Below are 14,441 nucleotides of genomic sequence, written 5' to 3' on the forward strand. Positions count from 1 at the left end.
GACTCCCAAGAAATGAGTTGGAGATGACTGACTTGTGGGAGAACTATCCACAAACCAGCCAGTCTAGGGGTTGGAAGGAGCGAGAAGGGTCCAGGGATCAGTCCTGCTAGCCCCAAAAGATCCCCCAGGCAGAGTTACCTCCAGATCTGCAAGACTTGTATGATCTACTCCCAATGACTGTCACCATGGCAGCAGAGCAGACAGGTCCAGAGAGGGCTCCAGAGACGACTCCAGAGAGGACTCCAGTGACGGCTTCCAGTGACGGCTCCAGAGGGAGGGAACCAGAGGGCATCATCGACATCCCCATGTTTAACGATGAAAATCTCATTTTCATCCAGGTCAAATGGACTTTTACGGTGTTCTACCTGTAATCCCAATGATCACCTGAACTGGTGGTGATCTGTGGATGTACTGTTGTTGTTGTTGATCTGTGGATGCATTGTTGATCTGTTTGCCATGTTGTTGTTCCTCAATAAAATGTGAATTCCATTTCAATGTGTTGGGTCTTCTATATCTTCAGGGAGCGTAGCTCTTGGAGGTCATTTCCGGTGCAACCCGCAGGGTGGTAAGACGTGTCAGTATGTCAGGGACACTGTCAGGGACACTGTTAGACTCAGACCTGGTGGAGGCCATGGTCACCCCACTCACGTTACGTCATCCCTTTACCATGTTGATTGCAGGCCCTACAGGGTCGGGTAAAACGTTTGTCAAAGCCTTCATGGAACATGTGTTTCAAACCGGGGATCCTTGGTCTTCCACCTCAGGGGATCGTGTGGGTGTACAGTGAATGGCAACCCATGCATGAGGACTTGGAAGTTCTGACCTCGAGGTTAGGGGATACCCCTGACGTTTGTGCAAACCATGGGGAAGCCAACACGCAGTTACCTTTGGTCTGGGGCTAAGGCCGAGGAAGGTTTGCCTACGCCCCATTGGTTGATCACATGATTTGCTGGGCGACAATACCAAAGAGGAAAGGGGCTGATGTCCTGCGATGGTTTACCAAGAAATGTCATCATCGCAACACGTCCGTATTGTACTTGACACAAAACCTCTTTGCTTCATCGCCTCATCATCGCACCATTAGTTTAAATGCCCACTACATGGTACTGTTGAAAAAACGAGGGACGCCTCTCAAATGGATCACTTGGGCAGGCAAATCTTTCCAGGACAGACGGCCTTCCTTCGGGAAGCCTATGAGGATGCCACTTTGACTCCTTTATTCCTATCTGTTTCTGGACTTGAAACCTACCACGGGCCAAAGAGCACCGTGGTACGGTCCCATCTCTTTCGCAACCCCACCACCCTTTACATACCCAAGTGAAAACAAATAAAAGAGCCTGTCTCAAGTGTCCCTCTGGGTCCCTCTATTGTCTCGTTGTGTCCCTCAAGTGTCCCTCATGTGCCCCTCAAGTGTCCCTCTGTGTCCCTCAAGTGTCCCTCTGTGTCCCTCTGTGTCCTTCAAGTGTCCCTCTGTGTCCCTCAAGTGTCCCTCAATCCCACACGGTTTAGTTGCCCTCAAGTGTCCCTCAAGTGTCCCTCATGTGTCCCTAGAGTGTCCCTCTGTGTCCCTCAAGTGTCCCTCTGTGCCCCTATGTGCCCCATGGTTATAAAGTGCACTTAGTTGCCCTCAAGTGTCCCTCGAGTGTCCCTCAATCCCCACACGGTTTAATTGCCCTCAAGTGTTCCTCCTTGCCCCCTCCGTGCCGCTCGGTTATAAAAGTGCACTCTAAGTTGTTTTATCAGATGAGCTGGAACCGCTGAGGTGCCAAAACATGGGTCGTGTCAAGAAAGATTGCCCTGTGCCTGGCTGTACTGCAAAACAACTTTCAAAACTATCCAATCATTTATCACAAGTACACAAGATGGATTCTGATGGAAAGAAACCCTTGTTGAAAATGAAGAACAGAATGACTGAAGTGAAACCTACTCTTCCCAAGTCGGATCTATCACATCTTCCTCCTCCTCCTGACCCTGTTCCATCATCAGCATTGAAGCATGCACGGAAGATGCTGATGGTCCCAGAAGAGGTATGGCAAAGTCTGCAAGAAGAAAAACGTCAATGGCATTTGCTCAAATCCAACCTGCTGGAACAGAAACGCGTACACACGCTTCACGATATGGATACCCTCGTCCGTGATGACACGGTTCCCTTTAGGGACCGAGAGCAGCAGTGTAACACCTTGTTGCAACACACCTTGGCGTTTCAAGACCAAGCCGCGGTCAAACCACGACCTTTAGAGGCCACTGGCACCCCAGGACGGACACCCCAGGACGGGCACCCCAGGGCTGAATCCCAGCTGATCTCCTAACCGTACTTACTGAGTCACATGCATGTTCCCGTGGCGTAGAGGTCGCCTTCCTAAGAATGAGTCCACGAAGCACATGGTAGAGCAGTGGCTCATGGTTTGTTTGTTCTTTTGTTTCAGAACCCGATGATGTCGAAGCCATTCTGCATGAAGTCGTGCAAACGGTTCCCAAAACGCTACAAGCCAAGGCCAAGCAGTTGATGGCCCGTATTCGTGCTCATCCCGACTTGGGTTGGAATGAGACGGGTCAATTCGTGGTGGAAGGGGAACCCATGCCTGGGACGCACATGGTGGATCTCATCAATGATCTTGTTCGACAACGTACCAAATCAGACCCTCCACGGGGTTGGAATATTCTGGGCCAGTATCTCGCTTTCAGCAATGTACCCCATGAACTGATTGGCAACCCTCTACGTTGGTCCTGGATGATGAAAACCAAAGGGTCATCCACCCAGCCCCCTGACACCCCCGTGAAGCGTCAACACCATCCACCCGCTGACTTGTTTTTGACACCACCCGCATCCAACCTTCCTCTGGAACCCCAAAAGAAGAAGAAGGCAGCAGAGACCCCTCTTCCTCCCTCCCTCTCAACCGGGTTCGTCAGTGGATTCACTTTTAATAAAAAGGGAGCACAGGGTGATGTCAACGACAGTGTCAACCTGAGACGTCCAAGAGAAACAACAACATCAGCAAAGTCATCGTCTCTGTCTCCTGCATGGACACGATGGCTCCACCACACCTGCTACGATCCTAAACATCCTGCAGGCTATGGAGGGTAGCTTGCCTTGTGCCAGGCAGCAGCAGGACGTCAAAGCTGGGTCAAGACCCACATGGGACGTCCAGCACTTTCCATCCTCAAGATGGTGGGAAAATCAGCTCTCAAAACAGGCGTCAAGATGCTGCCGGGATTAATGCAAGATATCAGTTCTGGACACCGAAGTGTGGGGAACAGTTTGTAACATCATGGGAAACAAGTCTTACTCGTCACCTTGCGACAACACCCACCAGGATCACGAGCGCAGAAAGAAAACGAAAACAGGCAGTGGAATTCACCAAGAAACATAAAGCATTGTTTTGAGAGAAGGCGTCATTTGGCTTCAAGTCGTCGGATAGTGCAGACGTATCAGCATGAGTGCATTCGATGTCCCCGATACGGAATGGGTGTCTCAAAAGATCAGGCACAAGAAGTTGCATGTGGATATATCCCCATGGAGACCATCTGGGGATATTCCTTCTTCTCCTCTGTCATCATCCTCAGAGGATATTCCTTCTCCTCTGTCATCCTCGTGGACACAACCTGGATACAGCTTGAAGAATCCTACTCACCCCGAGTATGTCAAGTTTTATCAACGTGCGAGGTCGTTTCTAACATGGCCTATACAGATGGCACAGTGTCCTTATGACTTGGCCATGGCTGGCTATTTCTATCATGAACGAGGTGATAGTGTGATCTGTTATTGTTGCGGCCTGAAAATTCATCGATGGGAAGCCACAGACCAACCCTGGCGAGAACACCTGAAGCATGCCAAAGTCCCTTGTGAATACTTGTGCCTGTTTTCTCCTGAGGAAGAAATCAATGACAACTACAGACAACTGGTGGCCAAAGGAGAAGAGGAATGCAAGAGAAGAGCAACGTGCTTTGTACACGGTACACCACCAACCACCTGTAGTTGTTGGGGTCGAGATGTCCCTGATCAGGCAGCATAAAGGGCCGTCCAGATGGAAGAGGGTTCAGTTCAACACCATACACCGTACGGTCAAGACCTGTTATTGCAAACCTGTTGTGCAGACCTGTAGTCCAGATCAGTTGTCAATATGATGCGCCAGGATGCCTGCGAATTGTTCCAAGGCACAATAGGATCTCTTTCCTGTCTCTCCTGTGATGACTTTGGCTCAAGAAGGTCAGTGGATTCATTACAGTCCTCTGGCACCCCCTTCGGTCGCGGGTCCCCTCCAATTTAACATTGCTAACCCTGTGAATGCCTACATTGATGTCTGTGTTACTTCCTGCATCTTTTGTCGAATGATATAAAAAGATTGACCTATTGTTTGCATTGGTCGCAACATTCTTTTGAGAGATGCGTGGTCCTGAAAAGGACCGCTGGGTGAGATTAACTCACAGTGGGAGTGACCACAGGTGTGTTAAACACTGACAGGCATAGATGGTCATCTTTGTTTTCACAAGGCACTTGCTTCCAAACGGCCAATTCCCATGAAGATCCGAGTTAGTATTGGTGTTCAGCAACCCATGATTGTCGTAAGAGGCGACTCACGGGATCGTGTGATCAGACTCGCTGAATTGATTGACACATTCCATCGTATCCCAGTTATGTAGATGGATGCTCATGCTGTTGATCACTGGATTGTCTGGTCCAGACTCGATTATTTACAGACTGCCACCATATAGCTGGTATATTGCTGAGCGTGGTGTACAACTAAACTCACTCACCCACTCACTCAAACGCCTGGTGTGAGTGTCCTTCACTAATGTAGCACAATAGATACACTGAAATGTGGCATGATAGTCTGTTGTACCATTGGCGTAGACAGGAAGACCTGCGCCATCTTACGTCACGGATCCCCTCCAATTTAACATTGCTAACCCTGTCAGTGCTTACATAGATTTTAGTCAGTGTTAGCTCCGCATCTGCCTCAAAATCAAGAATACAGATGGCACGGATGCAGTTCATGATGGCGATGGTGCACTCGCCGTGTTCACGGTGAACGACATGATGCATTCCTCTTACGAGAGGTGTGTGTGCCTGTGGAAAACAATCAGTTGGAAATTACTCCCTCTATGGGAACCTATCCTACCGAGCCTTTTTTAAAACGTGACTAAGTTATGTGGAGGCAGGCAAAAGGACGTATATCCAGTGCCCAGGATGGTATTACAGATGAAATTGGAAAAAACATAGATGACTTTAATGCTATCGCCCAGAATGGCAACGCAGGGCTCCTCCGTTAAAGAAATGAGAATGAGCCGTTCTCGGAAAATACCCAGTTCTAGGAATTCCACATGAGCTGTGAAGTCATCGATGACGTCACAGTTATGCAATGTCTAACGTAAACACAACAGCGGTAGCCATTTGCCATGGGACCGTCACTTTCAAAGAATGGTCTTATGCTCACTCTTCACAGTTAAATCTCGGGATCGCCTTTTAGTGATAGTCACGATCGTGACACGGGGTTACGAAAGAGTGCAAACAATTCCCCAAAACAAATGGATCAAGAGTATGGTGGACAGGAAAGCCCATTGAATGAAAACAACATGTGAGTACGTACCGTTACTGGGCATTGTGTTGCAAACTTTACAGCCACCTGAACCATTTAATAGTAGATACAATGAAATCACAACGTTGCTAAGATCATTAGGTGTGAATATATTGTGATATGTTACAATTATGATGTTACAGTTCATACCGTTTGTAAACAAACGATCAGGGACGCCCCTAATCCTGCATCTTTTGTCAAAGTGTTCTTGTTAGCGGGGAAAATAAACGTTTGAAAAAATGCCAGTCTATCGTTGTTATTATTGTTGTTTGCATTGAATGTACCCATTCTTTTTGAGAGATGGGTGGCCCTGAAAAAGGACCGTTTTGTGGTGTGTACCTCACTCACGGGGACCACAGCTGGGTCATACATTGACATGGGTGAATGCCCAGCATCTGCTTTCACTACACACTTGCATCCATGCGTCAACCGGTAAATATAGGTATCTTTGAGGCTGGTACCACAATAAACACACTTTAGGACTACATCATCGTCACCGCACGCACCCCATCGTCCACGCCACTCTCCCTCCCTCCCTCCTTCTCCTTTCCTCTCCTCTCCTTCCCTTCCCTCTCCGTCCCGTCCCGTCCGCCGCTCGTCCGTTCCGCCATCTTGAAAGGCGTCTACGCTCGCGAGATCCCGCGAGAATCCACCGAATCCACGAGATCCCGCGAGATCCCACCGGATGGGCCGCCCTCTTGAAACGCGTCCGCCATCTTGGCCCGGAGGTGACGTCATCGTCATGCGCGCGCACCCACCGGAACCGGACGTGACGTCATCGCCATGCGTACGCACCCACCGGAACCGGAACCCGAGTGATCTCCCCTGATGGCGGCACATCCGGTCACCGTGGGCGTCGCCATCTTGATCCAAAGATGGCGGCGCCCATGGGGACCGGATGTGCCGCCATCTTGAAAACGACGCCAGGGGTGACCCTGTACACTACTTATATATATATATATATATATATATATATATCACAAACAACCTGAATATATCATAAATAACCTGAACATATCACAAATAATCTGAACATATCACAAATAACCTGAACATATCACAAATAACCTGAATATATCACAGACAACCAGAATATATCACAAATAACCTGAACATATCACAAATAACCTGAATATATCACAAACAACCTGAATATATATGGCAAAGAACCTGAATATATCACAAACAACCTGAATATATATGGCAAACAACCTGAATATATATGGTAAACAAACTGAATATATATGGCAAATAAATGCGTCTATATCAAGTACATTAACTATTGTTAACGCGTACCTATGGTCGACTGGGGGACTAGCTTATAATTAAGACGAAGGAACACGTTGAGGTCAAACATCTTTAGTAAAATAAGTTACGTGACAAACAAACACACAAGACATAAATGAGGTGAGCAGAGTCAGGCTTACCAAAGAAATCTTTCCCACTGTGCAGAAAAACGCAGAATAGTCCACATTAATTGTGGAAATAGCAACATAAACATAATACCTTGCTACCGAAATAGCAAAAACTTTAAAGCGCTAAAACTGGATAAAAACACGAAGAGCCTGCAACTTCGATTTTGCGCATGCGCACATGGAAGAGGAAGTCTCGACGGCACGTTGACATTTTCCAGCTTGGACAAAAGAAACATTCCCCTTTTTAAAGTATTTCTGTTGTGTTATTTGAGATTTATCATCATCATACTTGTGTGCACACTTATTTAGTTTACCTCCCATTCGTATGAAATAATTGACAGCAATTATTTCGACATATGAAAGTTCAACCCCAGGGCGGTTCCTATGAGCGGCATTATCCTGCTCGCGGATGTCCCCGAGCAGGCAGTCGGAATACCGGACTGCTTGATAATATAAATATGAACATATATATAGTTTTTGACAACAATGGACAGGGGAAGACTCAACAATGGACAGATAGAGAAACAATAGCACTTGCAGTTGATGTTATGGCAGACACAGCCAAGGTGGTACACGGTGACAAGTTGCGTCACCCAATTACCTCTACGCTCTCAATTCATGTACACTTTGGGGGGTCAAAAAGTGTAGCGTTAAGGGGGGGGGGCAGCGTTAATAGGGGGTGTCTTAAATAAACACTGTAGATGATGTACACCCTCTCGTGTAAAATGGACTCATTCAATCTGTATGTAAAATAAACAATATAATTTAACTCATAAGTTTACTGCTGGACAAAATAATTTAATTTCTAAATAAATCGCATCTGTTAAAAAGGTATCTTTTGTCATTTACATGGATAGTAACATCAAATGATAATGTAATAGTTTAAGTATGTAAAGTTGCTAAAAATAAAAAATCCATTGTGTTACTCAGAAATCAAGCTCATTCTCATTGTCTATATCCAGTCCCATGTTTCTTCAGAAATGAGCCAATCCCGTTTGTTAACTGGTTGAGTCCACTTGTGCGTAGGGTAGAACTAAACCAAAGTGTAGGGGTACTCAGAAGACATGCATTGATTAAGTGTAAGTGAACTGGGGTGTAGGAGAAATGACAGTGTAGGGGTTATGGGTGTGAACCATCAAGACAATGTACATCGTAGTAGTGGTAAGGATTAGCGTCAGATAAATAATTACAATTAAGTCTAACATGGCTTGGCTACATAGTTTTTGGTCTTTATAAATATTTTGACGATGGCTGTCCCGAATTAGACGCTATGAAACTATGTTTAATATAGTTTTTAGCTTAACTTAATTTTGCGAAATTGTTTTTAGTTTCAGTTTGGGTCACAGGAGCGGATTGAAACACAGAACGGTATTTTAGGCAATGCTGTGCCTAAATTGTGGCTGGGGTATTTGTTTGAACTATGCATCAAAGCTTTCATTTCGAGTGTGGTGGCTTTTTAAAGATCGGAGAACAAGTCCTGATTGATAATTTAACTTTTGATATAAAAATAAACTGCATCACTCGCACCAATAACATGATTGTAGGAACACTGATAGACACGATATCTAATCCTAGTTGTGTAGGGAACACCAATAGAGACACAAGCCGAAATCTACACTACGAGTTAATAGGTTCGTGTAAAACGTTTCAGAGAAACATCGTCTAATCAGTGGTGTCCTTGTCGTGATGGTGGCGATCACCATATGAACGTAAATACTTCGAACAGTGTCATTATTTTGTTACTGAGTGAGCGCTTGGGTGCAGTTGCGCTCCTTTTTCAGCAAATATAACTGCGGAGGAGGTCATTTAGAAAATATCCTAAAATGGCGAAACACTATTTCAATTTGTGTTGTTTTCCTTTCTTCACATTCGTTTGTAATCGGAGTCACTGAGTTGTCTCAACCTATTAAGATTGGTTGTCATGCACAATATTGAACCAGTTGTAGAACCATATCTATGTTATTATGCAAAGCAACATGTAAAGAGCATATAATGGTTGGGAATGGTTTGCGGTATGTCAGTTTTAGCTCAGTTAGTTCTGACGATAGACTGAGAGAATCAGCACTTTCGTTTGCTGACAAGAAGAAAGTCCGGTCACGTGATATGCAAATTAGTCTGTGGCAGTGACGTTAACCAAGTCATCACTGCGCTTGAGTGTGGGACGACCCTCAACAGTACAAAGGGGCACAACTCTTCACAGTCAGTGATCGACCAAAGATCACGTGACTTAGACTCTCCGCTCTCACCCACTCTATACACACCCCCGTGTTTGATCACAGCAAGTGATCCCTAGCAAACTATCTTCACAGGCAGCCACATAACCCAGATCAACACAATAACACAATTTATTCTCCCTCAAAGACTCCACTTTATTGCTTGAATAACACGACTCTTCCGTTTGTGCTGACCGTAGGGCTTTTGACCCCGTTTAGAATGAGATTTGTAATATTTGTGTTTAGTCGATACACGTACTGAATAGACGCAGAATGTTGATCTATTCAATGACATTTTGCTGTTAGAAACGGCAATGGCGCTGTCAGTTGTTATTTGAAAATGTTATGATTAATGACGACAGCCTTTATGTATAAGAGTAATATAGCAACAGAGCATATGTATGTGACTATCTAGTGTCGGTGTGACATGGTATTGGCGTCACATAGTGCAGCACGGTACGTTGTAAAACTGTCGTCCCAGTATCATGACAACTGGCATTCTGTTTTCATGTTGGAATTTACCATGAAGCCACCAAAATGAGTGAAAAACAACCCATATCAAAGGTAGGCAAAAGTGTATCTAAATGTCTACATCCTAACCTGCACATACCCATGTTGTATAGTGGGTAGATATGGAACAAAAAGAGAACGGTTATTCGATATGGCAGTATTCGTTAAACGGATTATAGTTGGGTTGTGCACCCGATGGTTGCTTTGTTAGGTAAAAAACAAATGATAATGTTTGGATGGTTTGAATCAAATCCAGTTTTCTACATGTATGCTATATTTTACACTGCAGTTTATATACATGCATTCCGATAGGCTGTACATTGACCTACAAGCATGTATGATATGTCAACAACATAATAATGTATACAGCCCATCAAAAGTTTAGACTCACTAGTGTCAATGTAGCCACTTACTTCAGGCAACTGTTCTAAACTAGATTTTGCAAAATAGTCCATACTGTTTAAAGGGACTGTTTACACATGAACTAATGTATTGTAAAATAAATTGGTAACGTTGAAAAGATTATTGTCATGAGTTCAATACTCGGTGAACTCGGTGAAAATGAGCGAATTCTTCACAAAACTTTACACCAAAACGCAGCTGTTCACATGCACGATATTTGCACATGCTTTGCAGCATTTTGATGCATGATCCTCGTGCAATTCATCTGCATAAGGTTTGCAGTTCGTTCCCCCAAGTTTAGAGGAAAAATCCATCTTCGATATAACCATATATACATGCATAACATATAGTGAGTGCTTTAAGTGAGTCTAAACATTTGATGGGTAGTATATAAGGTTCGTAATTAATATAAAAAAACGTATCCTAACAATGTCATTATTGATTTAGACGCGACTCTCGTATTCTTACATTAAATTTAAAGAATGTTATTGTTTTTCTCTTTCGGGATGTTATGGGCGTACATATTACTTACAAGCATAACGTATAGCTGCGCGATAATTCGCAAAGATCAATGAAGAACAACTTATTCACGATAATACAGTATTCTTGTCAGGGCGTCATTTCTGAAGATTCTAACAAATGCCAGCAAATTAACTACGTCATATATTGGACGATGCTGTTGTGGTAGTGGTGAGATGTTCCACGTAGTACTGTAGTACCTCTGTAAACTGTTGAACTTATTATGTAAATGCCCAGTTTCTGAACTGCTTCATTAATACCATTTACGAATTTCTGTGATATAATATTACATGTTTTATAGTTGTGGTGTTTGTGAGAATGCTCAGTGAATATCAAATTTAACCATCTTTTCATACCATGGAGTTGCCCGACAATGCCGAGATTGGATTGTATTCAGGGATTTGCCCGACTTGGATTGCAGTCATGAAGTTGCCTGACATTGCCGAAATCGGGTTGTATTCAGGGGACTGTCCAATATTGGCGAGACCGGATTGTATTCAGATACTTGAAAATACGGATAACTATTTTTGAAGCTTGTTAATTTTAGTAACATCCCGAAAGAAACTGTAAACATTGTAAATGTTGATATATGTAAGAAGTCAAGTTGAGGTCGCTGTTTATGGTGCAATTAAACAATATAAGGAGAATAAACTCAGGGGGCTGCGCGCATTGTTATATTCTGCCTGCAGTGTTTTCTTACTCTAAGGGGAACTACCACTCGGAGTTTATTTCGTAAATAAATATATAGAACATCATCTTTACTGCATGCCAAGCAAAGTGTAGCATGCTTTCTGAACGTATGATCTGAAGAGGTATATATGTATTTGCCATCCTTCTCCCACATTCCACTCTCAACATTACCAACAGATTACACCAGTGTTTATTATCAACACAGCACGCTGCTCGCTGATACTTCAGGAAAAGTATGGATTTAAAACTGAAGCCGATACTAGTTTCATCAAACATGCTCAGAAATGAACCTTGGTGTTACATTTAAAGGGGATGAGAACAGCGGACGTCTGGCTTTGCGGGGATGATTGATGGAATTCTTTCAGAAACTTTCTATTATGCATTGTCTGTTTTTCAAAGCATTCAGGATACTAACAGTAACCCGAGTCTTTGGTCACTGCGACCAATCTTGTCACTGGTATAAAGTCTGTCTTAGTCTGGACGGTGAATGGGCAACGTGCCGTTGAGTTAAGTATCCCCCTAATCTGTTCTGTTCTGAGTGAGTGAGTTTAGTTTTACGCCGCACTCAGCAATATTCCAGCTATATGGCGGCGGTCTGTATATAATCTAGTGTGGACCAGCCAATCCAGTGATCAACAACATGAGCATCGATCAACGCATTTGGGATACTATGACATGTGTCAACCAAGTCAGCGAGTCTGACCACCCGATCCCGTTAGTCGCCTTTTAAGACAAGCATGTGTTGCTGGAGATCAATTCTAACCCGGATCTTCACAGGTCGTTCCGTTCTGAACAAAAGGCCAGTAAGGTATAGTTTTATCATATGTTTCCCTGTTCCACGTATCTCTACAATATTCAATGTATTATCTTGACAAGAGAAGGTGACTTTGGGTAGTATAATGGTTGAAGCAATGGATTGTTGCGCTTTATTGCAATCTAAAAAACAACTTGCACGCACAATTGTGGCTTTAAAACTGTGTTCTCTCCTTTCAGAAACAATTCAAGCTGAGGAGTGGCAAAGTTTTCCCACCTCTTCTCCAGGAGGAGTTACCGCCACACTCGAATAAGCGTCCTGTAAGATATTGCTCCCGTGACAACTTCCCCGACGACACATCGCCGACGCGGTCTCTTGGCAACGCCCGGACTCGTCCATCCAAGAGCGGAACACAATCGGAAAAAGATTTTCTGCTGATCCGGAAGTTGATCGAAATGGGAGAATTCCAAAAACCCAATGAGAAACTTCCTTTCAAAAACCGACGTCTCAAGGCCCAAGAGAAGAGAGTCGACACTCCCCAACACCAAAGGCATGCCAAAGACAACACGTACGATCAAAATCCACCTCCAGAAGGGTGCCGGACAGAATCAACTTAGGCCAAATAAAACGAATCTCCATTGCTGACTTTCGACGCACGAAAATGCCCGGATTTCTTAGTTTCGTTTGTCAACGCAAACAGGCACCAGAGAACCTGCTTGAGAAAACACGTTCAATTCACTGTGACCTGTTTGGTCCGGGTTTGTGTCCAGAATGCCAGAAGCTGGAGAACAGGTATGACTTTACCCAGGCCCAGGATGACCTGTTTCCTTACCTGAAGGTCACATCCAGATCCTTGGTCGCGGCTCCTAAACTGAAGAACCAGCTAACTCCAGTCTATGTCCAGGGTAAATGGCATCTTTCCGCGAAGAAGGAGGCTGGGACGAAAGCCCTAGGGAATGTGTACACTCAGCTGGACCTGTACCGCAGAATGGTTAAAGAAAAGGAAGAAAACAAGACTCTGGATCTTATGACGTATGGCTAGATGGTGGTATATTGCAACCGGTATAGACTCTCAGGCCAATGGAACAATGACCATGTGATTCAGGAAGTTAAAATGTAATGTTCAAGACAGTCAATAATAGATTCATGAATGTGCGTCATGGTGAAAGAAGGTATTTGCATATAAGTTCTTCTATCAATGAATATTCTTCGGTTATGGTTGGTTTTTCAGTCTGAACCCAATTTCTGCTTTCTGAACCCAATCAATTTGTTTAAAACACGTATCTCAGAAATCGACTTTGCTAATGTTTTATATTTGCTTAAATTCATTTTTAAAAGAATTCAACGATTTTCAGAAACAAACTGATTTGACATGAAGCAAACAATCTGCAAAGCCATAGAAATGTATTGAGTTTCATTTTGTCAACGTAAACCACTAGGGAAAGTTATGTCCATTGTTCTTGGAAGTGTTTCATAAGCATAAAAGAATAACTGCCCTCGGGCAATTATTTCTATTTAAAAACAATAAAATTGTACTTATTTTGATAATCTTCATCATGCCTAATACATTACATGCATATTAATAAGTATTACCTCGTGGTGTGAGCCGTTTAATCCCCCTCACTGAGGTAGTTATTTAAATAAACTCTACTCGGGCTAAAGCCCTCGCAGAGTTCATTTAAATAACAGGTCACTTATAACGGATATAAAAATACATGATCACGGTTACCATTGATTTTGTGTACACATCATAAATGGATAAGCCGGAAATAAATACACGTGTAAGCAATTACAGTGAGACGTTGATACATAAGTATAATCACGTATGTAACAGGTCACTTGTAACGGAAGGTAGATAACTGTTTATTGTATTCTCAGGAAATCTGTAATTATATATATCTTTCGTTTCATGAATATACGAATGTGTTTACTAGAATTCAGTTAGTTTTGTCTATTTGACTTATACTCTGAAGGACTCGCGGGTATAATTTCGAGAGTGATGATGGTTATAAGTTGGCATCACCGAACTCAATGCTCACCGAACTCAATAATAAATCAATTAATAAATAAAGATGTTTTTCCTGGATATGTAGAATGGAATTCATGATATAAGCACAGGAAAACCTTGTGCAAGGCCTCTGAAAGTACAAGTAACTGAAATCAAGAAAATGATTTGCTTCGACTGTCTCCACAAGTAACAACGATACCAACCCAAACCATATAAATTCGTGTATGGCAGGTTCACCCGGGCGTTTACGTTTGATAGCGTACAGCCCTGATAAACCAGGTTCCACTGACTACTTTGAGTGGCATTTTAGACTGACTGACTGACTGAGTTTGGTTTTACGCCGCTTTTAACAAT

The 14,441-nt window shown here is 43.6% G+C and overlaps 1 protein-coding gene across 1 annotated transcript; it reads left to right on the forward strand.

The window, feature by feature from the left end:
• The first annotated feature begins 9,545 nt into the window (after positions 1-9,545).
• LOC124255946 lies at positions 9,546-13,759 on the forward strand. The gene is made up of 2 exons (XM_046689902.1): positions 9,546-9,768; positions 12,319-13,759. The coding sequence occupies exons 1-2, from the start codon at positions 9,742-9,744 to the stop codon at positions 12,694-12,696; spliced, it is 405 nt and encodes a 134-aa protein (XP_046545858.1). The 5' UTR covers positions 9,546-9,741; the 3' UTR covers positions 12,697-13,759.
• The last annotated feature ends 682 nt before the right edge of the window (positions 13,760-14,441 follow it).

The sequence above is a fragment of the Haliotis rubra genome, unplaced genomic scaffold (genome assembly GCF_003918875.1).
Source record: "Haliotis rubra isolate DU_JTF1 unplaced genomic scaffold, ASM391887v1 Scf1159, whole genome shotgun sequence".
NCBI lineage: Eukaryota > Metazoa > Mollusca > Gastropoda > Lepetellida > Haliotidae > Haliotis > Haliotis rubra.

Bases quoted from the DNA above. Each gene is read 5' to 3' on its own strand.
- LOC124255946 (XM_046689902.1), top strand. From the start codon at position 9,742: ATGAGTGAAAAACAACCCATATCAAAG. The intron at 9,769-12,318 runs GTAGGCAAAAGT...CTCTCCTTTCAG, and splicing joins AAAAACAACCCATATCAAAG to AAACAATTCAAGCTGAGGAG.